Source organism: Dermacentor andersoni, chromosome 2, assembly GCF_023375885.2.
Source record: "Dermacentor andersoni chromosome 2, qqDerAnde1_hic_scaffold, whole genome shotgun sequence".
Lineage (NCBI taxonomy): Eukaryota > Metazoa > Arthropoda > Arachnida > Ixodida > Ixodidae > Dermacentor > Dermacentor andersoni.
In genome coordinates this window covers 187,708,470-187,735,367 of record NC_092815.1, presented here as the reverse complement: position 1 = coordinate 187,735,367, position 26,898 = coordinate 187,708,470, and the positions used below count along the sequence as shown (strand labels likewise).

The 26,898-nt window shown below is 46.5% G+C and overlaps 2 protein-coding genes and 1 pseudogene across 2 annotated transcripts in view; 2 read left to right on the top strand and 1 right to left on the bottom strand.

The window, feature by feature from the left end:
- The window catches only part of LOC126540819 (uncharacterized), a 132,534-nt gene that overhangs the window by 12,645 nt on the left and 92,991 nt on the right, over nucleotides 1-26,898 (bottom strand). The gene's annotated exons all lie outside the window — the stretch shown is intronic.
- LOC140216159 (uncharacterized) lies at nucleotides 7,280-12,737 on the top strand (annotated as a pseudogene).
- LOC129387206 (uncharacterized) lies at nucleotides 12,583-15,803 on the top strand. Its single transcript, XM_055075963.2, has 2 exons — nucleotides 12,583-13,723; nucleotides 15,387-15,803. The coding sequence occupies exons 1-2, from the start codon at nucleotides 13,241-13,243 to the stop codon at nucleotides 15,720-15,722; spliced, it is 819 nt and encodes a 272-aa protein (XP_054931938.1). The 5' UTR covers nucleotides 12,583-13,240; the 3' UTR covers nucleotides 15,723-15,803.

Below are 26,898 nucleotides of genomic sequence, written 5' to 3'. Positions count from 1 at the left end.
TCTCCACAATCGAATGCCTTCTTTGCGCCCCTAATGTGGCTACCGAAGAAATATTGAAGAAAACGTGAGACGTTTGGTCCACCGCAAACCATACGCATAATGCCCGGTATCCTACACCGGCTAGACAAGACTTTCCAGAGATGTTGCTCTCAAGCGAACGCGGTGCAATCCGTCGAGTCCCCACAGTGATGGCGGCGAACGACCATTGTTCCTTTCTCTCGTCTGGTAGTCAGAAAGCGTCCAAAATTCTGCTAGGCGAAAATCCACTCGGTCAGAGAAAACCGAACGCGTACCGAACTGCGCCGCGCGGTGGTCGGGGCAACACGAGAAAAACGCATGCGCTCTGGCTGGCTCTGGCAGCCCGCGGGTAGGGTAGCGAGAACAAAAAAATTGAAGAGGCTTAATTTGTCCTCGTGAATAAAAGTCAAAGCAGAAACAATAAATAAGAACGTCGCTACCTTTGCCGGCTTTAGTGTCTTGACATGGATGCATTGGAACAGGTGAAAAAAAAAAATGTTGATATTTTTTTGTGTGAGATTGCGTGCACAAATGAACAACTACAACGCTTGGTCTCATCGGACTTCGCTGCCTGCTTTGTCAACTTGTCTGATAGCATGTTGATTTGGCTTGCCTTGTTGTATGTCCCGATGTATGACTTTAGAAAAGTCAATACACCATTGACGTAAAATGTTTATAACACCATTAAACCAACATAGTTCCGCAACTGAAAATCGAAAGCACACCTTTGGAAATGCCAATGCACGTTTCACATCAAAAGTTTATGAGAACTTTATATCCATAAAGTTTCGGAATTGACATCCATGCGCTCCGTAGATTCCGCGGCCTCCGCGAGATGCCGCGGCGAGCCCGTTCGCCATCAAGACGCCCTTAAATCTTTGTGCTCAGATAGGGCTGCTTGCGTTATGTGACTCCCGGTGCATGGACGTTGTCGCGAAATCAAGCCCAAGTTCGCAATGTTCGTGGTGAAATGTTTTTTCGAGCGTGATAAAGACATTCTAGACAAAATCCATAATGATTTCCTCCGCCAGGGGTTGCTTTGGTCAGCGGTGCATGGACAGCACGAAAAAATTTTGGGGGGGAAGTGCTGAAGCCCCATTAGCCTCCCCCCCCCCCTGGCTACGCCCCTGCGTACAATAAGCTGAAAACACATCATTGCAAATCTGGAAACAATGTCAGAAACCTACAGGCGCAGGTTCGTAAGCTTCAGAAAAAGGCAACTAACTTCTCACGAAACATGAAGTTTTTAAATGAGGACCAAATTCGTGCCCTTACCCGGAGCAACGTTCAAGGCTGTTCATGGTCAACGCGAACTGTTAAGCAAGGCCTACAAATTAAATTTGCTTGTGGAACGACCGGGTACGAAACAATCAGAAAGATGGGCTACCCTCTCCCATCAAGCATAATGTTAGCGCGAAGAAATCAAGGCCTGAAGTTTCTCCCAGGTATCCTGGATGAAGTAATCGACGTAATGAGGTGCAAAGCAGAGGGAATGGAGGATGTGGAGAAGGACTGCGTTGTCTTTCTAGATGAGCTAGAGATAGCACCCGGATTTGAACTGGACCGCGGTGAAGACGTGCTTCTGGGAGGAACGACGCTGCCTTCAAAGCCAGAGGAGCCAGCCAATCATGGTGTGGTGTTTACGTTGGGTGGAATCAACCAAAGGTGGAAGCAAGTGATAGCCTACGAATTCACTGGTAGGAATGTGGACGGCTTCGTGCTGAAGTCCTATGTCCACGAAATAGTTCAGATATGCATCCAGATTTCTCTAAGAATCCTTGTTGTCACTTGTGACATGGGCGCAGTAAACCGCGCTATGTGGCGAGAATTTGGCTTTTCCAGCCATGGTCACTCGGATACTTCGGGCTCAATACCACACCCAACTTTGGTAGGCAAGGAACTTTTCTTCATCTCGGACCCAGCACATGTCCTTAAGAATCTGAGAGGACAGCTTCTAAGCTCTAAAGTTATCACACTCAGTGATGCAACAGTATGCCAGAATGTATTGGCGGCCACGAAGGTGAAACTGGAGCGTGCCAATAATCGTAATGTAGCACCAAATTTATCAGAAGCCCACATTAGTTGCGGCCACTTCATCAAGATGAAAGTTGGAATCGCTGTCCCGCTCTTCGGCGGAGCCCCACCGGCTATTCGCTTCCTGGTTAAAGAAAGAGTGATCGAACCAGAGGGCGAAACAACGGCATGGTTCATGGACCTCGTTTCCAAGTGGTACGCCCTTATGTCATCGCGTCATCCCACAATGGCTCTAAGCCGCACAAACAAAACAAAATACCATGCAGCTTTGGACACTCTACGCATGACAGCAGACAAGACCAGGACTCAAAATGGGCACTGGCTCCCAGTAGAAGCCGTCACAAGCGGGATTCCTAATTGCGACAACGGCTGTTCTTCGCCTTCAAGAAATGCTTCTTGGCAGTGATGGGTATGAATTCCTTCTCACGAGCAGGCTGCTACAAGACTGCCTAGAAAACCTTTTTTTTTCTGTGGTGCAGCTCATGAAACCAGTGCCCACTGCATATGACTTGAAGTGGGCACTCAGACTCGTCAGTGTCAGCCAATTTCTTCGCACTCCGAGGTCAACTAGCTATGAACGTGGCGACCGCAAATGCCTTGTTTATATGCTTGCACAAGGCAAGAAGGAATGTGCTCTAGGCGAAGTCGAGAAAATAAATGACTCGGAAATTCTTTTTATTGAATAGCTGACGTCAACCGAATGTCGCATCTTGTTCTACCTTGGGGGCTTTATCTTGAAAGAAATTTTGAAGTCTGTAACTTGTGCGCCGTGCAAAGCTGCTCTCCTTGGACACCCTGATGATCAATATGTTTCCCTGACTGCACTCAAGGAATATGTCAGCGATGGGCAAAACCTCGTCTATCCAAGCAATGATGTCATGAAAACGCTGAAAACTACGAAGAACATTTTACCGCTGTTAATTCATGGTGCAACGACAAAGTTTTTACCTTAAAGTCACCTCTTCGGTCTCTAATTGCTTATCTCTAAGAAATAGACAAACCCTCTCTGAAGACATGCATGGCCCACAAAGAACGAATAAGCAAAATGTTGGTCGCTGCGTATGCCAGAGTGAGGCTACGAATTCATCTTCGACAAATTCCAAGTACTCATCTCAGTGGCCACGGCCGCAAGACTTGTGAAGGAGTAAGTCTTGCCTAAGCAAGGTTAACTCTGAAGTTCAGCAAATTTTTGCTCAGTCTGAAGTCCGCATATATGTGCATATACCCATGTGTCATCCCAATGGTTTTATAAATAATGGTCCGCTATTTAACATTAATGTTGAATTTTACAAATGAAATAACGTTTACGTTCATGTTCTCATTAAAGCAATTTGGTAACTATCATATGTGTGTTCATGAACAGTGAATAAATATTTTTTGTTACTTGAATTTCGGGCTCGTTCATAAACATACAAATTGCATGGTTATGCCTCAAGGAACAGGCGAGAGCTTATATTCTATTACTGCAGCTGACAGGCTTTATTCCTTTGGAAACCAAGACGCTGGTGCATTTTCTTCTACTGAAGAAATACGATTGCTTGCTTTGGTTTAGTTTATGAGGTTTAACGTTCCAAAGTGACTCAGACTACGGGAGACGCCGTAGTGGAGGGCTCCGGAAATTTCGACCATCTGGGGTTCTTTAACGTGCGCTGACATCGTACAGTAAACAGATTTCTAGCATTCGACCCACATCAAAACGCAACCGCCACGGCCGGAATCGAACCCGCGTCTTTCGGGTCAGCAGCCGAGTATCACAACCACTGAGCCACCGCGGCAGCTACACTGCTTTGCGCTGTGACATCCATAACAAAAATTTACTTAAAAATCCCCTACAGGCTTGGACAGGTATTGCTTGACGCATTTTATCAACTTCATTCCTACTCCATAGTTAAATTATGGGGTTTTACTTGCCAAAACCACTTTCTGATTATGAGGCACGCCGTAGTGGCTGACTCCGGAAATTTCGACCACCTGGGGTTCTTTAACGTGCACCTAAGTCTAAGTACATGGGTGTTTTCGCATTTCGCCCCCATCGAAATGCAGCCGCCGTGGCCGGGATTCGATCCCGCGACCTCGTGCTCCTACTCCATAGTTGGTAATAAACTAAAAAGGAAGTGAGCAGATTTAAATGCCTGGAATGGATAGCGGCGCGGTCACAAATAAAATCTGAACCAATACATCCCGCCTACGCAGTGGATTATGGCTTTTTTAAAAGTTTTTTTCTGCGCTGAGAGTTAACATAGTGGGAGGAGGGTGTCGACGGGCCTGCCAATTTCCACTGCGGTTCGTGGAATATGCACGCACCTCAGCTGCTGTCATCGAGATTTAACCTATATCATAGTGTTTTGACTCTGTCTGTCGCACACTCCGCAGCTTAGTTAACGGCGCTCTTTATCGCAATTCAGTTATCGTAAACCTCAGGCGCACAAACACCTTCAGGAATTGTTTTCACCTGCTTCTTGGGCAAGATGAGCGCCTGGCGCGAGTAGTTAAGTGAACACAGATTTGTTAGGGCTGGCTGCCATTTTGACGCACCAGTGGGGTCGGTGGATTAGCAACATATTTATAACCGTCAGGATTGGTTTGATTCCCTGGTAATCTCCATGACGTTATCGACGCATGTCGTGCATACGCGCTTCCCCCTTTGCCGGTCGACATCGTTGGCTGTCGCTATTGTTGTTCCTTTTTGTTAACAAAAAGCCTTTTCCGACAAACATTTAGAATGTATTTCTATCCATGCGAAAGTGAAATGCGCAATCACTTTCCCGATTTTTCGCAGTTTACGCATCCTTGACAAGCGGTAAGCGAGCGACGCTCCCGCGCGAGAACGATACCTGTATGCAGTGGGAGTGAGAATGGCAGCCGCCGTAGCAGACGACACGGTTGTCGTCACCCTAAGCGGAGGCGCGCGCATCGAGGCACCCTAGCACCACTATTCGCCGAGCGCCATCACATGGTCAATAGTGGTTCCACGGCGCTGCGGAGAAGCCAGCACTTCGTAGGCGACGCCAACACTGCGCGGGTTCTGGCAGGCCAAGTGCAATTGACATCGGCACTGCTATTATTCTTGCTGCTGCTTCTTCGACGCTGCTGGTCGAGACACTTGTAGTCGCTAGTGTATTCTCGGGTGAATTGTACAACCAGTATCATAGGACGCACCAACAGCTCTTTCAGTATGACGCGTGCCAAACTGTGGCAACCGCACTAAACATTGTAAAGCATTTTTCGCGGTGCCAATAGCACAAACGTTCTATACGCCGCCGACTCCAGTGGCTGCTGCGTATCGGGCGTGATAGGCAGGCTCCGAAAAGACCTAGAATATGCGAGGTAGGTGTAATAGTTAGCAACGTTGCTAGCAACAACCTTTCATTCGTCGCATTGGAGCTTGTTGTACACAGAAAGAATTACTGTTCTGTTTAGTGACTCCTAGTAAGGTTAAAAAATACAAGCAAACATTTGAAGAAGTGTCAGAGTGCATTATTATCACAGCCTGAAGCACGGGTATCAATGCATCTGGCAGTGAACACCTTTACTGTAAATCTGATGCCACTTATGGATGCATCATAATACAGCCAAGGCGCTATGACAAGCCATCTACGTGTTTGTCTTCGTTTTGGCTCTTTCCCTCACAAGTCTTGTTGAACCAACTAGGCCAGCATCGCACATTTCGGCAATCAGTTCCTTGTTTGAAATTATTATGTTACGCTGATAACCGCCTTATCTTGTATTAGGGGACATCTGTAAGCCAATAGAACATGTCGGAAGTGTACCAGAGCTGAGAAAAATACATATGGTAACGCTCCATGACCGCTTTCTTGTTGTGCTCATGACACACTACGCTAAACAAAAAGAACACTAAAGTCAATTTGTACCCCTTGGGACGGACCCGGATGTCGAAAATATTTGCGTCTGCTGTAAAACGCTGTAGCACAGAACTTCAAAGTTTAGCTCGTTGGAAGAGTGTTCCGGCTAATACCGTGTTAAATGCATTCTGTGAGGAAATGCGAAGCGTGCCAAGTCCGAGAGAGAACTTGATCTGGAGCGGCTGCTTGACCTGGAGCAGAAGCGGCGGCGGAACGCACAAAGAGAGAGCAGTAACCTTCAACAATCTTTAGGGCGTGTGCTTTCCAGTGACCAGGTCAATGTAATATAAAAGGGAACATGCGAGGGAACTCGGTCTCCGTGGATGCTTCCAAAGGTGTGCCACATAAAAGTTGCCTGTAGTAGCAAAGGCTACGAGATCGCCAGGGAAAATGTTACCCCTTTGCCAGCCACAAGAATGCGGCAGAAACACATTGGTCTGAAAGTTCAACCCTGGTAAACACCTAAATACGACTGCGCAATCATTTCAAAGTACGCGAGAGGTTCCCTGATATGTTTACACTTCTGCACACCCAGCATGTGAATTTTGTATTGTTCATGAGAAATGAAACAAATGAAATAAGGCTAGCCAACAGTTTATATCCAGGTATCCTGCATGATTTTTTTTCTACCCTAAAGGAGGAGCTGGCTTCAATGGCTCTAGAAGAGACGCACGCACGTGTCTTAATTGACGAGATGCAGCTCGCCGCGGTTGGATTATGGCGCATCCACAGGGGAGCATTACAGGCACGTTAAAGGTGCTAACCAATTAACTTCCTGATGCATTAATCCCAGTGCTTCATATTGTTACACTAATGAGCGTCAGCGCTCTTTAACATGATTTGTTTCTTCTGAACCTTTCAGGGCAGCCAACTGTCAGCCCTCCAAACCAAGTCGCGAAAAGGACCAGATTGCAACGCATGCACTTGTCTTCATGCTAGCTGGTTTGACAAGCAGATGGAAACAACCTGTTGTTGATAAACTCAGATGTAAGTAGCGAACTAGTTCCGTTTAGTGTCTGCTTAGAGTCTAAAGGAAGCCTAAATATAGGACGTTTAATTTGCCTGGCTGTAGAAAAGCTATTAAAAATTCTTATTGTGCTCTGAGGCTTGTCGCTATTTTTTCTAGGAGTTAGAGGTGTAGGACCTTCATATAACGCAAAAAACAATAGTCGAACATGTCATGCCAGTACCTCTTTCAACAAGTAGTGCTTATATAGGTTACAATATTTTGACATGATTTAACGTTGTTGTACAATTTGTGAATTTTTTTTTGTAACTTCATCCTTTGCTGTCGGAAAAGTGAAGGACTGCCATTTCGACGTAATTAAGCTGTCGGTATAACAGTCAGTGAAGTTGTAATTGACATGGGACCCGGCAACGTGGCCATCTGGTGACTGCGGTATATAAGCCTCAAAAAATGGGAAACCGAAGATATCCTGCCCTCACTATTGTGGCAAAGGAATGCAGCTGTATTTCCTTGCTGATGCCCCCCATCTCTTGAAGAATCTGAGAGGTCATCTCATTCGAGGACAGAAATTAATTTGACATGACACCACTGTTAAAAACCACGACCTTCCAAGTAGTAAATTAAAGTTGATGTATTGCCTACTAGTCTCACTGTAGCGTTTTGTTTTATGATGGCGAGCCTTCTAGTGGGTTATAAACACTATGTCATCATCAACGCCAACTGGCTTATCAGAAGCCAAGCTAGCTGTGTTTGTTTCACACAATAGGGGACCCGAACTGACTTTGCACCTCTTCTAGCCTCTCGCCGTAATTTCACGACATACCGAATCTGAATATATAAATCCAAACGAGACACTCAAATGAGAAACATTCTGATATCAATGTCATGGGTTGTCGTCCGGTAAAAACGTGTCAGCATGTCGCCATCTGTAACTGACAACAATGCTTCGCGCGTGGCGCTTGCAATGAGAATAAATTTCATTCTAAGAAATGGTAATTCAAATAACGAACAGAAGTGCTTACGTTCGCCATAGGGAATGCATTTAAAAGTTATCATGCGATACGCGCACCCATACGGCCCACTTGTGACCGTTATCAGTAACACGCATAGCATACCATTTAACATACCATAGCATACCAAGTTAATTACTGTAGTCGTTAAAATGCATAATCTTACCTGATCTTATTTTCCAGGTCTCGCTAGAACACATGAAGAGAGCCTGTGAACTTGATGCCAAGCACCAGCTTCATGACTCACTTGAAGCTGCGAGACGTGGACCCTACGCACTTCGAAAAGATGAACAGCCCACGCCCTTCCGCACCATGCCACAGCCGCTGCCCTTCGGTACCTGGTGCTTAGAAGTGCTCTCTCAAAAGAAGCCGCTACAACAGAATGTTTCATTTAACAAGTTTTCTGATGGTCTACCAGCATGACGTCACAGACTAGGGAGACTGCGCTGAGTGAGCTTTGCCCTCAGAAAGGAGATGAGGCAAAGTGCTTTCTGCACGATTTTATAGCTATGGTTACAAGCTTTCTTATTGTTGACAAAACTGGCAAAAGTTCTTGGAAACCTTTCCAATTGGGTGCTCCGTTATCAACGCTTTGTACTCTGCGCTTGGACGAGTTTTTCATTGTGCTTGCGCGGTTTTCTCAACCAAGCCGCCATGTGTCATATGCGGTTGATGACGCACACGACCTACTAGCTTTTGTATTGTAGAACAGACATTCGGGTTTTCGATGTTGAGCAGGCTTAGCTAACATGCATTAGAACATCTATTCAGCACTATCCGTCCGAAGACGCCCATTCCACGGGGCAGAGAAGTCAAAGCAACTTTGTACTTGTGCCGTTTTCTCAAGCGAGCCGCCATGGTTGCTATGCGGTTGCTGATGCACACGACCTTTAGCTTTTGTTAGAGAAAAAAAAAATGAATATGAGAAGCAGTTAGCAGAAGAGGTGGACACCAGTTTTGAGGGAATTTCAGAGCTCTACGAGGAGGAGAAGGATAGCCTTCTATATTTTGCTGGTTACATTGTGTACGCTGTGATCCACAAATACGAACTGTGCTGTTCTCGTAAGGCGAGCATTGTTGACCACAACAAGGAATTTCCTGAGTTGGTGGCCCTTAGATGCTATGTAGAGGAAGGGCGAAAATCGCTGAAAGTTCCTTCGGACTTCCTTGTTCAACTACTGCACTCATGTGAGAATCTGTTTCGTGTTAACGAATCTCGACTGCTTGGTTCAAATTGTATTTTGGGAAGCCTAAGAAAGGCTGCCGAGGAGGAATTTGAGTCTCAAAAAGTTTTTATCATGTCACAGCGGGGCGCAAAAGCCTGCAGCGCATTTTTTTCTTCGCAGGCTTCGGTGTGCTTTGAAGCACGAAAATGCACAGCTTTTGTTGAAACTGCGGAAACTCGGAAAGTGTGTGACTCCAAAAGTGTTGGAATGCGCATTTTGTGCCAGAGTGTGAATTAGTACCCATGCTTTGGTTTTCACTTGAACCCTTTCACTCACAGTGCCTCTGTATGGGGATGCAAAACACTCATGTTTGAAGAAGGGCGACGAAGCAAAAGCCTTAAATGTATTTGGGCCGTGTATACAGAAAGTAAATGTGGGGTTCTTTCAGCATTAAAAAAAGTAATTTGTGCCTAAAAGGGTCTATTTGATTACATTTTGGTTTTGTGTTTCTTTGTTGCAAGTTTGTTTGTCTAGATTTTTTATCCACTGTCTCGTCTCTTTGCATAGATCGAAATATGGTTTTGTTTGATGCCCACAGTTAAGTTGCCTATTTATTTGTTTATTTACAAATGTTGCACCTTTATTTAGGGCTATTGCAAGATTAGGTGCAACTACAAGTGCCATATGTGAATAAATAAACAAATACAAACAGGAGTATGCAAATTACAATGCAGTACATAAGATCACTAAAAGCCTAAACAATTTGATGATTTTGTTTCGTTCAATTCCTAGCGTCAATACTCTATGCCGACTGTTGTAAGACAGAAATAAAACGTCGGGAAGCATTTGTGTTTATTTCCTCATTTTATATTTTTTTCTATTTTGATGACTTTGGTATTTCGCTTTCTTTACTCCATAGTAAGTTTTTCAAAATATCTGAATGCTTATGTGACGTTGCGTTATTGCCACTGAATGACTAGTGAAGCTGTTCAATGTGGCGACGATGCTGCTGCTTTCGTGACTTGCCCATTCAATGTGCTGCTTCTGTACGTGTACTTGTGTCTATAGTCTCAGTAATAGCTTCGGACAGAGGAGGCTTATTGTGCATGACAGTGGGAGCTTCTGCAAGACTAAAACAAAGCCACCTGTTAATTAATCTGTTAATACCTTGAACCTGCAGAAATGTTATTGTATATAAACAAGAAGCGTAACCCTCTTCGAAGTGCTTGAGCTGGTTGAGCATGTACTTTGATCAAATAGTGCAATTCTACAGCGTACTTCGAGTCATAACTAGTACAATTCTACAGTGTATTTCTTGTCGTAAGCGGCTTTCTTGTATGGACACCACAGGGCTTTCGTGAGCAACACCCTTGCTGGCTTTTTAAATCTGAATGTTTTGGTAGTTTTAGTGACTTGGTGGGTTCGTCATTGACAATCTTCTGCAATTGATAAAAAGTTGATCCATTGCGACTATAACAGCTCATTGGTAATGCTTATTTTTTGAGCAATTGGAGCTATATACCCCTTCTCGGCAATGTTTCTTTTTTTCTCACCATGAAAACAAATTTATTGAATAGTGTTACAGTCTGTCATATCAATGCCGATACTAACTACACAGATGGCAAAAAAAAAATGCGGAAGCCCATGCACTAGAAATAGACATGCATATGTAGATATGCAATGGCATAATCGCGCAACCAATGCACTGCCCTGAATACCTGTGGCATCCTGTGATAAAAGCGACTTGCGAAAAAAATTTGTGATATGCCTTATTGTGTATAATATTTTTGTGTTGTTAGGGTCTATAGTAAACTGCATATAGTAAAGCTAATGCTCTGCAACTCTTTCCTTACTCCTGTTTGTTATGAAATTTATTTACCTATTCATGAAGGACTGCTGGCACTTGGCCTTCTAGCACAACAAACATGGAAACATTCATTGGGCTAACCTGCTGCCTTTGCTTCAAAGTGCCCACGCCTTGTCTACCGTCCGGGTGCCCTGAGGGGAAACCCGCTGCGGTAGTGTGTGGCTACAGCATCGCGCTGCTGAGTTCGAGTTCGCGGGTATGATAAGTTAATGGTTTTGGCACGTAAAACCTTACGATATAATTATTTTATGCCCCAAGGGGTAGATCCCTTAGGGTGCATGCCACTGCAAATACAGAACTTTCGTAGTAATTATTTCATGCAGCTGCAACCAAACGTGTTCTTACTGTAGCAATAGCAAGGAATGAAAGTGTGGCGCTGTGACAGAAAAAAAAAAAAAAACTACAGCAAAGTGGTGTCGTTGCGGTCAATAAACGAATACTTGTTAATACATCTCCATTTGTGATTCTCAATGTATGACTTACAATTGAAATACAAATGCTTTCGGAGAATTCCACCGAAAATTTCAAGTCCTCATATTCGTCCCTCTCCCCCGGGGTAGGCCATGACTTCCCAGAAGCGCGACAGGGAGGTAAGGCGACGCGACAAACTCGTTTGGAACTTTGCACCGCGTCGAAGGCGCACAATGCCCCTGGAGCTCCCTGGGCGTCGCCAATTAGCCTCTTGACAGCTGTATTTATCCGTGACCGCCGCAAAAGCATTCCAGAAATTGCAGCGCTTACCTTTCTACTAACGCACAAATCCAGGGGGAAGCTCGATAGAATGGCAGAGAGCAGGCACAGGATGGGTGCAACCAACGCAGTCGCGAATCGAGTAAAAGGCCTGGTACTCTTCACTTAGAGTTCCCATACAAATGGGGGATGGGGGGGGGGGGGGCGAGGTGAGATTTGGAAAATGTGACGTGAGAAGGCAAGAAAACACTACTGCTATAGGCACGACTGCGGCTAAATTTAAGTTCAAGGTACGGTACGGTACGTTTCTGAAAGCAAACACCATGCAAATTTGTCAAGCGGACAACTTACCCAGCGCGTGCAGAAGCAGCGCCGCATCAAAGCGCACCGTAGGGTCTAGGCAACACTACGGAAGCGGTCATACTTCTATGCCAGCCGAGGTAGATTTGCGGCTATGGCATTTCTCGAGGCCAGGGGCTTGATCCCGACCGCGGCAGGCGCATTTAGGAGAGGGCGAAATAAAAAAAAAATGCGCTCGTGCACTTAGATTTAGGGACACGTCAGAGAATACCCCGGAGTCAAAATTAATTTGGAGCCCACCGCTGCAGCGTGCCTCATATTCCGATTGTAGTTTTCATAATTCAATTATAGTTTAATACTTCTGCTTCGATGAGATGTGCCATGTGAGGCAATGGAAATGCTAAACTTTCGCAGGGGTCAAAAAGTATAGCGCACAACAACGCCTCAAGCAAGCACCTCCCCCTGTGTGTTCTGTGTACTACGCACACAAATAGCAGTGGTGCACGCAAAGTAACGTTTAACACACCACTCTCGTGTTGGACTAAAAGTTTAAGAAATTAAACATGCGCCGTCAACATCACCGCTAATTATCGTCAATCAACGCGAACAGAACAGAAAGCTTTGCTTACACCGATTACTACAGTGCGTGGGACCCGAGTACTTTTTTCTCTTTCTCTCATCTTTCTTTTGGCCTCTTCCAGCGTAACGCAGCCAACCAGAGGTGTTACTCGTTAACGTCTCTGCATTTTCCCTTTCCTTCCTCTTCCTCAGCCAATGAAAGACTTGGCTGGAATGTCACGTGACTTGTCTGCAAAGGGTTGAAAGCGCGGCCATTTGGTAGAGATCTCCAGCCGGTGCACGCGAAGAGGTAGTTGGCATCGAGCACCAGCGCCGCGCGCATATCGTGGGGGAAACTGAGCACAGCGTGCAAGAAAGGTACGTATGGCAAGGGATGTACGTGTGCCTATTCTATAATGTGTGGCTGATTTTTCACATGCACGCGCGAAAGGGGCCCCCACACGAAAAAGGCAAGCACTTCGTGCTGCCTTGGCTGGTCGCTATCTTGCTGTTTTACAAGAGCATTTTTTTCTTTCTCTCTTTTTTTTCAGTTGCGAGGGCTTGCCTCAGCTGTTCCGTCGTTTTTTTTCGTGACTCTTTTTGCGTGTGCGTGTGTCTGATCTAAGTCTCTTCACGCTTGCCAACCCCAACATTCGCGTCCGTACAATACGTTAACCCAAGCAGACCGTGAAGGTCATCATTTATTTTTAGACTGACTGAATCGATGCACTTCTGTTGCGCAGGTCGGGCACGAAATTGTCAGCGCAATGAACAGGACAGTGGCCGTCGTCAGCTTCCTCGTGGCCGTCTTCGCGTTGGTGATAGCGGCCAGCTGCCACTGCACGCTATGGGAGCGACTGCTAAGCCTAATAATTCAGGCGTGCCCACTCGCCTACGGCGTATTGGACGCAGGCCTCAGGTTCGCTCTGTTCCTGAGGCCGGTAGGCGAACTCGACCTTAGGAGCGCCGGTAGGGCCAACGAACTGCTGAGCTGGGCGGTGCGCTTCGACCTGGACGCGCTCATTTTTTCTGAAATGTCCGACCTGCCTGAGTACATGATCCCGCACATTGTCGCCAACAATATGATCAGCATTCTCGATGAGTATGACACTGCCGCCTCGGCACGGGAGGCGGCAACTTTCCGTAGGCGTTTGGCCATCTCTGGATTGACGGGCATCCTGGACCTTCCTGTAGCTGGGGTCATTGGATCTGAGCTTCACGCTTGGACTGATGGCGCGGGGTTCGACGAGGTGAGTTGGCAGACTGTGTCATGGCTTGAGCAACGGCACGCACTTTGTCCGTCGAGTACTGGCCGGCTTGGAGTTCAGCGCAACGAAGTCACTTTTAATCGTTCAGAGGGAGACTGGTCTCAGGGAACCAGTTTAATTGGTTCGTATGTGGCATGTTGTAGCGTGCTTTGTTTATTTTGTGCGATTGAGTATATAATATCTCGCCAATCCTTTTCAGAGCAGCATGTTAGGCCTGCCCCTGCAGGCCAACTTCTCCGGGATTCAATACGGAATGTTAGAAGCAAGTTCTGAAGCGGCTTTGCGTGAACCCCAGACTCCCTTTAAAAAAATCCTCTCTTTATCTGTTTCACTTCGAAGAGCAGCGAATTAAATTTTTCTTTGCACTGTGGTTGGTGTGTGCCTAATGTCGAGGGACATTAATTCATGCATAGCGTTATTTACGCGTCCTTCTACAACATGTGCTACGTATATGCGAAGTTTTCCTTTTCTATCATACTTTAGTTTGACCTGACTGAATATCAAATTTTCATAGAGAGTGTGGTTTCTCTTACCCACATGTGTGCCTTTAGCAGTTGGTTAGTGAGGGCCAAAGATAGTTCGAGTCCTGATGTTGCGTATAAGTCACGCATTTAGTAAACTGATAATTTTTTACCATTAGGCCTTTCTAAAACGTTATGCTATTAACGGCGCTTTATTTCGTGCAATCGCTTGGAGTTCATTGGTGGATATGTAGAGAGAGAGAGAGAAGTTTGATGATACGAAATGGCAGAGAGGTCGGCCTGAGGTATGTTCCTCTAGCCAGCTACTCGGCGTTAGGGGAAGAGGGAAGAAAGAGGCGCATGATGGGTGACGATGACGAGAGAAGGAAGATGTAAAACATGGCAAGCAATTTGGCATGCTCAAAGCCTACAGTCCAGGCCTACAGTAACGCCTGGATGGCCTTGAAACTCGATTGAGCGTCTGGCCAAGGGCCTAAAATGACGTCCTGCGATAACGGTGGGCTGTCGAGACGCGTAAGGTCATTGTTCAACTTTTGACGCTCTTCCACGTGCCTAGGGCAGTCACAAAGCACATGACCTATAGTCTCATTCACATTGCACAACTCACAGTCTGGAGACTCGGTGCGTCGCATGAGGTGCACGTATCTGCGCGTAAACGCTACCCCCAGCCTTAGTCTGTGCAGAAGTCTGGCACAGCTGCGTTAATTCTCGGTGATAGCCTAAATTTCGTGGTAGTGTGGAGATGTAAGCTGGCGTTAGAATATCCGATGCAGATAACCATGCAGTGTTCTGCTGTCCGTGACCTTTGCAGCGCGACAACAGTTTCGATCTTGTCCTAAGTCTACAAGCACTAAGGGATGATAAATTTGGTAATAACAACATGGCCGGTACGTACAATGGCCCCAGGGAGCCTCTACCGACTACGCGGGCCGAGCCCTGCTCGGCTCGAATACAGTATTTGCAGCCGCTTACACGTGGGAGATTAGCACTCACTCTTCAGCGAGGAACGTTATTTCGAATACCTCGATACCAGTAATCTTAAGGAACAGTAGTAACAATAGTTAGCCAGTGAAAAAATGATGATTCGGGAATTGTTAAACAATGTACGAGTGTCATTAAGTCCTGCGTGTATTTCTCACTCCGCCATTTTGCCCTGTCCCCAGGCGCCGCTGACGCACGGCTTTCTCCGGCGGCCGTACATCGTGAGCATCGGCAGGCCTCCGACGGCCGCGGCAGACGTGTACGGCTACACGCTGGACTTGATACGGCGCATTGACGCCGTCGGCTGCTTGCTGAGGCTGCGCTGCGAGATGGGGGCCCAACCGACGCACTACCGGAGACACCAGATCCGCATGGCACAGTTTCTCAAGCACGTTGGCAGCATCGCGGGAGTGGAAAGCCCCACGATGCGTCGGTACGACGCGGCCTTCAAAATGGGACGACGCCAGTTCCGAGGGAACAGCTCGATGTGCGCCACAGCTTTCGAGAAGTGCAGCTAAAGCATGCAGAAGGCGACCGACCGAGAGGGCGCTGACATCTCGCCATGGCCATCGGCGTTGCCTCTGACGCGGTTTCACGGCTTGAACGGCACAGCTTTGTACATATGTAAATAAACATATTTTGTTATATTGAAACCAATGGCGCTATGAATTTGTCGAAGGTGTCATTTTCAAAATATACCCCATCAATCTTGCTGGAAAAAGTGCACTATCGTTCCCCTTGCTTCCTTTTATTTATTTTTTAGCGTAACGCCTTTTATGCATCGAAGCAGAAAAGTAACGAGAACGCCAATGTATTTCTTCGCAGTGTTTGTGAATTATTATCTCGAAACTGGTGCCATGCTGAGAACTGGTTCGAAGTGGATCCATCGCTTTGTGAACTTCCCGGCTACAATTTGCAAATTTCGAAAGGGGCCATGAGGTAATTAGCTGAATGCGTGAATGTTCGGTAATTACTCAATTATTCATTATATTTCTCGTGCAAATAATGTCGGCCTCTTCAAGTAGGCCACTTCGAGGATAAAATTGTGTTATCTGCCGCAGACGATATTTAATATTCACTTAAAGTCATCGCAAAGACACTCGCGCCCAATCAGAGCGAACAGCATTTATGTACGCAGGTGCTACCAAATTTGCCGCCGCATGATGCTGCGGGCGGCTAGGAATGCCCGCACTCCAGTTTATTAGCCACGTGCCTGCTCTCCTAAGATGACGTGTTACGTGACGCCATCGGGCAAGAGAAGGATGTCCCACATCCACCCACGTTGGATATGAGTGGCGCTGGCTAATACTCTTAGGGCTGTATCTATAGAAAACATACATGCCCAAGTTAGTGGACGAATTGATAGCCGTCGCTGCAGCACAATTGGTAATGGGTTTGACTCCCACCGGTGACAAGTTACGTTTTCGTCCACTTTCATTTGCTTTTTCTTCATTATTTTCTGCATTGCAATCGAACCACAGTTAATTTCCCCGATGATTTCCTTGATTTCTTTGGCTTCATTGAGTGCCTCATATAGTATTTATAACATGATTAACGAAATTGAGTGCCAAATATATATATATATATATATATATATATATATATATATATATATATATATATATATATATATATAGACCACATTCAGTTCCGGCACTTCGCTTCTCGACTAAGCAGGTCGTGTGACCTCCTGAACAACTTTTTGCAATGTGGTGAACGCGGTTGAAGTAATAAATGCGGGAACCTCAAAAAGGTGCCAGCGTAGTGCTAAAACATTTTTCTAGCATTCATTTCAATGGACACTGATCTTTTTCATTTCTTTTTTTTTTTGCTGCAACTTATCATACCGAAACGGGAAGCGTATTAAAAAAGTAGATCTACATACATTCAACATTTTACAAGCGACCACTGGCTGTGGTCCACAACGCATCGTTACGTCTCAACACCACCAAGGGTGTTAATTGAACGTTGACCACGTGTTAAACCACCGCAGCTCCTAACCAGACGTCAGCGCGGCGAGGTCAGCGACCTAAAGCGCTCACCCCGCCATTACCTATAAACCGGAGAAATGGATGAAAAAGAGGGGAACCCGTCAACAAATGGATAAGCGCAGTCAATTAGACGAGTGAAAGCACCACCCATCCCTCGGCCCTCATCCAGCCGTCGAGACAGCGTGTAAACCGGCTGCTGCAGGATTCCACGAAAGGCCCTCAGTCCGCGCCTCACCCACCAGACTGAGCGAAGAATGGAGTGGGAAAGGACGAACGAACCAAGTGTCGCCAGATGATTTCCTTTTGCCACGAATTCCAAACCAGTTTCTTCGAGGCAGAGTTACTGCGGGTTATGGATAGCCTGGGCGTGGTATCGCATTGGAGTCCACGATGGTGATTTGCTGCTGGACAGTCTTCAGATTCCCTAGTCGACTCGCCTAGGGAAGATGACAGGATGAAAAGCAGATACTTGTCGAGACTGTGTACAGAGGGTCCTGATGTGAACTGAGACGTTAACTTGCTCCTGCATGGAGTGGGCTTCCGAATTCGAGCCATGCAACTAAACTAAATAAATCCTTTTTCCTTAATTTTCTACAACCTGACGTCGTTGTCGATGGGCTTGGTGGATTCCATGCCCCGAACGCCACCCTAGCCGCAACAGTATGCTTTTGTACCACAAATGTGGAAGTGACTGCTCTGTGGTCAAGGAGGTTGAAAATAATTTTTAGAAGCCTTGTCTGCGGCTGCCCTGCCAAAATAAAACGCTTGTCCACGAAGCCATCGCGCTATTTTAATGGGGAAAATCTCCCGGAAGAGCGTGACGCCGCTGACTCGTTTGAGACACGTGCCAAAACATGTACTTTTGGATTAGAGGAGTTGCTGTGAGGGAGGGAGTGGTCTTGAAAAACAGAGCGACCACCTAAGTTCGAAGGACAGAGCTATATAGATTAGAGGTCTGGTAAAAAGCAGATGAGTTCCAAAACAATGCGCGCCTCTTCGATGCAATGGCCAAACCACTCACTAGAAGGTGTGGATGGAGAACAACGCTTATCTCCGCGATTAACCACTGTCGCCTGCATCAGGTGTGTTATTGTAATTTATGTTGCTTTCCAGCGCCTCTTCTCCTCCTTGCCTGTGTTTATGTGCGAAGTAAGAATTCATTAGGACGCCATTCTTTTTCCATTCGCAAGAAAAGAGCGGCCCGGCGTTCGCAATCGACTGCCTTGCATGGTTTTCGCAAACCAAGAAACTCTCGTCCACAGACAACCTTTTTCGAAGTAAATGCGAGCGCAAAGGGTTTCTAAGATTTACTCCGAAAATTCCATGCCTTCGTGGTTCCCGGACACACCGCAACTGGCCGCCCTGAGAGGGAACGTATTGTTTCCATTCAACAGCCTTTGCTGCCGCCGAACCTTAGCTGAGTAGAATCGTTCGGTGTGGTCAAGGCCAAGCCAATGAGCGGTATACGACTGCTATGTTCTATAGTTTGTGCTCGAGGGGTGTGCTTCCGTCGAAAAATACTTTTGAAATCAAGAGTTCGACGACAACTCATCTGGTCGGGATTGCTCATAGTTAAGGGTAAAAGGGACGCCGACCAAAAACATTAAAAGAAAAGAAACCAAGACGTTTCGGCTCCGATACGGGGGCCTTGTTCACAGTTTCTGAACAAGGCCCCTGTATGGGAGTGGACACGTCTTGGTTTCTTTTCTTTTAATATTTTTGGTCGCCGTCAGTTTTACCCTTGAGTAGGAAAATACTTTTCTCGTGCACGCGCGTAGCATGTTTCAAGTGGTCCATTTCTTTATGAGTTCTCCGAAGACGAGGCTAGAAAGCGATAAAAAGAAGAACGAAACGACCTACACAATAATCACCAGCGCCTTTCTGTCCGCTGTCTCCCCACGACCCTTCCACGTGCTGCTACGCTACTCGATTTTACTTTGAGAGAAGCCTTGCAAAGCAGCCGACTTAAATAATTTTGCAAATCATTCGTTGAGACAACTCGAAGCTGACCGGGCTCACTTAATTCAAGCGGCTGCGGCTGCCAAATGATAGAAGAACGCTAAAAAAAAAAAAAAAAAAAATGTCTGTTGTGTCTTTAGATGCCGCGTTTCGGATCAACTGCGGTGCATGTAAACTGCAATGTAGGCTGCAGTATTTTGTCTGAGAATAAAACTCTCGGCAGCCGAGGCCAGCACGTGTCAATTCGAAGTGCCTCCTTGTTTCGTTGAACCGTTTCAAAATTGGTGTCTGTGTGCAGTTCATTCACCTCTCGTCCAACTCGATGACGCGCCGGTTCACGTGAACCGGCGCGTCATCGGGGTTTCGTGGACATTCGTTCTCAGGTGGGGAGGGGGTGCGGGTGGCATTTGACCCTCTGGCCTCTTTGGGCAGTGACAATTCTCCGTATTCGTCGCACCCTGCGCTTTTCTTTATCTTTGTCTCCCCTTCTGTACTGCACGGTAGCAAACTCGATATTATCATTCCGGTCACCTCCCCGCCTTTGTCCACTATCTGGCGCCTGCTCCGCTTTATTGGACGAAAAGGTTAAAATAAACTAACGTCGGGCTAAGCGCTTTTCGTACGCTAACAAGGCAGGGCTAACACAAGCTTCACCGCGTATTTAAGATATCAAAGAGACAGCAAGACGTGGCTAAATTTTGGAAATGGCGTGTGTCACTGACGGAAGAACTGGCCAGCTGAGCAAAGTCTGCCGGCTGGCTATTCAATCGGGCCTTGAGATAAATATGCGACTATATACACGAATCAATAAATATACGGCCTTTAAATGATCCACTCCTTTATCTTCCAAACCTTTCTTTATTACTACTGCGGCTGACCGGGCCTCAATAATTGATTGCATTTTTCGCGACTTCCAAATGCTTTCGATACCGATTCTCATCGTCGCCTTCTTCTCAAACTAAGAATGCTAACCGCTGACTCCAATATGTTGCAATGGATTAAATGAGCCGACCATGAAACAGCCAGCCCTTATACCTCTGATATTTGTTCCGTCGCTCCGGGCGTACCACGAGTCTCTATCCTCGAACACCCATTATCTTTATCTACATTAATCCCCTCCCTGCCCGCGATTATTTAACAATCCGATTATTCGCCGATGATTGTGTCCTCTATACTGCGAAATGACTCACCCACGTGATTGTAATCCACTTCAATCTGATCTTGACAGCCTTACTTCCTGGTGTTCTCTCTGGTACATGAAACTGAGTGAATAGCAAATGTAAAAGAATGAGGATTTCCCGGCATACTAGTAGCAGTACTACCCCTTCTTAGTTGATTACCAATTTTCACATGTTTCTTTCAACTCCTATAAGTACCTTCGTGTTCATATCAATATTAATTTGACTCGATTACACGACTCATGCACCTTGCTCAGCGGGTGGTGCTCTACGCTTTGTCCGCGCGCCAACGCACAGAATGGACCCGAGCTTTCCTGTAGTATGCGATCTTTCATTCCAAGTGTTTTCTGTCGTTCCTAGCACAGAACGCGCCGAGATGTCTCTTGACGGCTGCCAAAAAATTATAATGATAAATAGATAACGCTGAAGAAGAAAACGAGAATACTGCGCCCTTCCAAGGAAAGCGCGTGGTCTCAAAGTCGTCCGAGATATTGGGCTGAACAATTACTTGCCCGCGATTGGTGCGTTCAAAGTGTTGCGTTTTTGAAAACTCGGTGGAAGCTCGTGGGATGCCACGCGAACCATATGTGGTCGGTTATAAAGCGATGGTGCAGTTGGGAGCCCCGAGAAAAAGAATTAAGTATGCACACAAATATTAGGGCACATAGAGTCGCCGACGGACTCAGAGGAGAATGCCACAAATACCGAACAATCGGAAGCCCATCGCAAGTTCCGATTTCTGCATCGGAAGCCCTTTGGTCGGTTTATATGTGAACTTTATCTTGAGGTGCGGCTTCAGGGCAGCGCGCGACGCGCTGCCTCCCCCCCCCCCCCCCGAAAAAAAAATAAAACAAACTTGGGTACGTTCCTGGTATACACCATACGAAAACGGAGCAGCGCACCTATCATCTGTCCATTTACTATACTTCTCTCTGCAGACGCTCAGCGTCCGTCCCTGTCGAGCGACGCTGGACAATACCAATGGCACAGCTGATCGGCGTGCGCCGTAGCGCGCGTAACATGGTGGACATGAACCGACATTCGCTGGCGCGCGGGCTAGGCCAGACTATAAATAAGCGTTAATTAAACATATCAGCCTCGCATTAAGGTGGGAGTGCCTTCAAAGCTAAGGATACCCGGGAAAACACCTCTCATTATATCCGAATAAATACGGTATACGGTCGGTGTTACCGCTGGTGGCTGCTTTACGGGAGTGCTTGCTGCTTATAATTTGGTATTGGCGCCCTGCCTTTTTCCTCTTGTTTTTTGCAACTATTGACTCGTATTTCGGCGTAATTAATAGTCATATATATATATATATATATATATATATATATACACAGGTTTACAGAAAGTAAACGGGGGGCTGCACTATCGTGTACATAACACACAGTTCTCGGCGCTATGCATAGGTACTCTGCAAACAAACAATGAACCTATATGTTTTCCAATATTCTGACCCTGTGCTCTGAGCTACAGTCACCTCCGCTCAATCCTCACGACATTTACTGTCATGCTGACGCGACGTGGCTTGCCCTTAATGCCATGCAGAATCTGCGGGCAAATAAGCAGGGGTTATGCCAGATATTGAAATAACTAGAAACACAGTGGCTAAACGGGCTACTGTGGAAATGCAAAAATAACAAATGAGAAGTAGAATGCGTCACTTTGCCGCAGGTAGGCAGTGAAGTGGTTACCGTGAGCATAGCGATAAGCTTTGTAAAAACAAATGAACACGACATCGGTCTTATTGAGCTTTAGTTTTGGGAGATGCGTTGTAGATCAAAGGAGTGTCAGGGGTTTTACACTTATAACGTTAAATAGTGACGACAAGTATGGCGCGAAAATAAACGAAATGGTTACTTCTTTTTACCTATGTTTCGGTCCTGCCTTGAGTGCCCAAATTGAACACTACATAACGTGGATTCAGAGGTTGCACGCGGCACGTCTTATTGGGAACCACTGCGCTGCATAAGTACGACCTCTACCCCCGCTCCCTCCCCCCTTGCCCCGTAATTGAAATGTATATATATATATATAAATAATATTCTAGGTTTCTGGAGCCATGCACTTCCTAGTGCAATATTCTGAAAATAAAACAGGGCACAAGCAACAACGCGAACCAAAGAAGAAAAAATTACGCAGATCCCACGCACAGTGGAAATCAGTGTAAGCGAAGCTTGCTGTGCTGGTTGCTTTGACTGAGGATAATTAGCTGTGATGTTAAAAGCGAAAGCTTAATTTCTTCAACTTTATCTCTAACACGAGAGTAATGAGTTGATGTTAAACGTTATTTTGCGTACACCACTGCTGTTTGTCTCCGTAGTACACAGAGAGAGGTGTTTGCTTGAGGCGTTGTTGTGCGCCATATTTGATAACCTCTGTGAAGGTTGAGCATAGTTATTGCCTCACATGGCACATCGCATTGTGGCAGAAGTATTAAACTTGAATTGGATTATCAGGCTGTGCGTGCTAGAACCACACTCGGATTATGAGACGCGCCGTAGTGGCGGACTCCGGATTAATTTTGACACCGTGATGTTCTTTAACATGTCCCAAGATGTAGGTGCACGTGCGTTTTTTATTTCCGCCCCATCGAAATGCGGCTGCCGCAGTTGGGATCAAATTCACGGCTCCTAGCAATGCCATAGCCGCAAAGCTAAAGAGGCGGGCACAGAAGTGCTAATTTGACGGTGGACCGCTCCCGTAGTGTCACCTGGACCCTGAGGTGCGCTTTAATTAATGCAGCTCTGCTTCCGCACGCCCTGCGTAATTTGGCTGCTTGACATTTTTGCATGGTGTTTATTTTTCAGAAATAGCAGCAACGTATCGTATCTTGAACTTATCCAGTTTCTCTGCCACCACGGATAGTTCTGGACAGTTCGCCGTATAGTAGTAGGGTTTCCCTGCCTTCTCACGCCACCTTCTCCCCCTCCTCTTGTATTGGAGCTACCTCTTCTCCCCCTCCTTTCTACAGTTCTAACTACGTCCCCTCTGGGCTCACAGGTCAGTAGAAAGAGAAGCGCTGCCTTTTCTGCAATGATTTTGAGGGGAGTGACGTATAATTAAAGCTGTCAAGCGCCTAAAGTGGCGACTTCCAGGGAGCTCCAGAAGGTATCGTGCACATTCGACGCGGTGGGGTGAAAACAAGTTTGTCCAGGGAAACTGGATAGTTCTGGACAGTTCGCCGTATAGTAGTAGGGTTTCCCTGCCTTCTCACGCCACCTTCTCCCCCTCCTCTTGTATTGGAGCTACCTCTTCTCCCCCTCCTTTCTACAGTTCTAACTACGTCCCCTCTGGGCTCACAGGTCAGTAGAAAGAGAAGCGCTGCCTTTTCTGCAATGATTTTGAGGGGAGTGACGTATAATTAAAGCTGTCAAGCGCCTAAAGTGGCGACTTCCAGGGAGCTCCAGAAGGTATCGTGCACATTCGACGCGGTGGGGTGAAAACAAGTTTGTCCAGGGAAACTGGATAGTTCTGGACAGTTCGCCGTATAGTAGTAGGGTTTCCCTGCCTTCTCACGCCACCTTCTCCCCCTCCTCTTGTATTGGAGCTACCTCTTCTCCCCCTCCTTTCTACAGTTCTAACTACGTCCCCTCTGGGCTCACAGGTCAGTAGAAAGAGAAGCGCTGCCTTTTCTGCAATGATTTTGAGGGGAGTGACGTATAATTAAAGCTGTCAAGCGCCTAAAGTGGCGACTTCCAGGGAGCTCCAGAAGGTATCGTGCACATTCGACGCGGTGGGGTGAAAACAAGTTTGTCCAGGGAAACTGGATAGTTCTGGACAGTTCGCCGTATAGTAGTAGGGTTTCCCTGCCTTCTCACGCCACCTTCTCCCCCTCCTCTTGTATTGGAGCTACCTCTTCTCCCCCTCCTTTCTACAGTTCTAACTACGTCCCCTCTGGGCTCACAGGTCAGTAGAAAGAGAAGCGCTGCCTTTTCTGCAATGATTTTGAGGGGAGTGACGTATAATTAAAGCTGTCAAGCGCCTAAAGTGGCGACTTCCAGGGAGCTCCAGAAGGTATCGTGCACATTCGACGCGGTGGGGTGAAAACAAGTTTGTCCAGGGAAACTGGATAGTTCTGGACAGTTCGCCGTATAGTAGTAGGGTTTCCCTGCCTTCTCACGCCACCTTCTCCCCCTCCTCTTGTATTGGAGCTACCTCTTCTCCCCCTCCTTTCTACAGTTCTAACTACGTCCCCTCTGGGCTCACAGGTCAGTAGAAAGAGAAGCGCTGCCTTTTCTGCAATGATTTTGAGGGGAGTCACGGATAATTAAAGCTGTCAAGCGCCTAAAGTGGCGACTTCCAGGAGCTCCAGAAGGTATAGTGCACATTCGACGCGGTGGGGTGAAAACAAGTTTCTCCCCTCGCCTTTCATTTCTTGCTCGCGCCTGTCATCTGTGTACACGCTCTGAACCAGCCCCCGACGTGCTGTGCTCGACATCAGCAGCAGCAGTGGTTAATTTGAAGGAAGAGGCAAGGAAAGCTTCGCTTAAAAAAAAAAAAAAGAAAGTTAGTGCACTGGTGTTGTGTTTGTTTAATCCCTGTTGGCGGCGTTGAGCTGTTTAATTTTGGTAAAATCTAGCGTTTTACGTGCTGAAACACTGACTTCGTTGTGAGGCACGTTATAGTAGAGAAGGGGGGAGTTGTGAAGACGGGGCTACGGGTTTCTTTTTTTTACAACTACCTGGGTTTCCAATGTACGGTACACGAGCGTTTTTGCATTCCACCCCCACCGAATGCAGCCGCCGCGTCCAGGATCGAACCCGAAACCTAGCATTCAGCAGCTCAGCGCCATAGCTACTGAGCTACCGCGACGGATGGGAAAGGAAAACCGCAGTGCGGCCACATCGACAAAAATCGTTGGAAGTATTTCAAATATGTTCTCGGGCAAAGGAGCAAAATCTTGCCCAATGAAGCGGTCTATTCGTTTTGTGTGTGTATATGTGTCATCCACCTGAGTATCACAATATAACTGGCATTGCTTCCTTTAAAACCTTTGAGGGCTAAGTTGAGTGCTTCCAAAGCTAATGCTTAGAAGATAGCTGAACTATCAATTTGATACGTGTTCATAGTGAAAATTAAACAGCGACGAAGGCGACAACTCTTGTGTTCGCTGTCCAATTTTCGTGCAAATATTTCAACATTAAATTAGTGTTCCTCAGTTCTAGATGCGCCAGTTGTTCCCAAGTCAGTGCCTGCCAATATATACGCTCCGATACGACAGCGCGTTGCAACATAGGGCGTACCTATCATTGCGTATTGCAATTTTCACACAAGGTGGCGACGGCAGAATTTTTTGTTTCTCGACCACCGGTAAAATCATCGGTTGGACCAGACCAGCCCACTGACTGCCGCGTTTCCAACATGGAATCAGACGGCAACAGTTCGCCTACCTAAGGCGTTCGAGCATGCTGTGTACCAAGAACATTTGTATAGGTCTTCATACTAACAAAAGAAAAAGAAAAGTTGAATCCTGTCCACATTTCCACGAACGAATACACATACCAGGTACACGTACCAAAAATAACGTGTCAAAGAACACGTGGATGGAAAGGAACCCCATAAGAAAAAGGATAATCGTGCAGACATTGCTCCCGCTAAACTGAAGAGCTCTTCAAGTCACTGCTCCTTTTGACAGCACCAGAAACAATCTCGCAGGCAGCTGCTTTCTGGAATGCAGCAGCTGCCTGAGGGAAAATGATTTATCTGCTCTCTGCCGAATATGCTAGCAGAACGAACAAGTGTGCTGTCATTGTCCACTCTTCGGCATGTACACCACCAACCACACCTTGTATTGCCTGTTCTATGAGAGAGTGTAGCCGGCCAACACGTCGCCTGGTCACATGACACCTGGTCTCCGCGCTCGCCTCTGCGACCACGTGTCGACTTTGAACGGGCTAGCCGCCCTTACCGACCTTGCTATTTCGCAGGTTCCTGAACAGCATAACGCTAAATTATCCTCCTCCTACTTGTCTACAGGGCACAGAGCTTGTGTCAAAAGCTATCCTATTGCCCAACGATGCCGGCAGTAGCGCATTAAATAGGCACTAAAAAAATTGCTCCGAGCTAACACACGGATACGTTTCACTAAGCCGCAGGTCTGCGCGGTAAGATCCAAAAACAATAGTACTGCATTCCCTGCTTACTGTTGGTGCTAAGAACATTTTGATAGATGAAGAGCATGGTACTACATCAGGGCGCTCCGCTAAAACGAAGTTGGTTACATTTGATGTATTACCTATATTTCCAGTGTAGTACGTAGTAGTGCCCTAAAAGCTCTTTAACGACTTAACACTATTTAAGGCTGCCAAGAGTGTTCGCAACCGCATGGAACACGAAAATGAGATTTTTGCACTCGTAAACTGTTGCAGAGACCGTGTTTAGCATACCGCGTTTTCTGCATAGCCTTGTTGCAGTAATCAGAATACTATCGCTCGATTTAAAAAAAAGAAAATGTATTACGCATTCTTCCTGCTTTGACATGTGTCCGAGTAGATTCCCTGTACTCTGTACACGTGTAGATAATCATGTAGTATGATTAACTCTCTTTTACGCCCGCCTCC

Bases quoted from the DNA above. Each gene is read 5' to 3' on its own strand.
- LOC129387206 (XM_055075963.2), top strand. From the start codon at position 13,241: ATGAACAGGACAGTGGCCGTCGTCAGCTTCCTCGTGGCCGTCTTCGCG. The intron at 13,724-15,386 runs GTGAGTTGGCAG...CCCTGTCCCCAG, and splicing joins ATGGCGCGGGGTTCGACGAG to GCGCCGCTGACGCACGGCTT.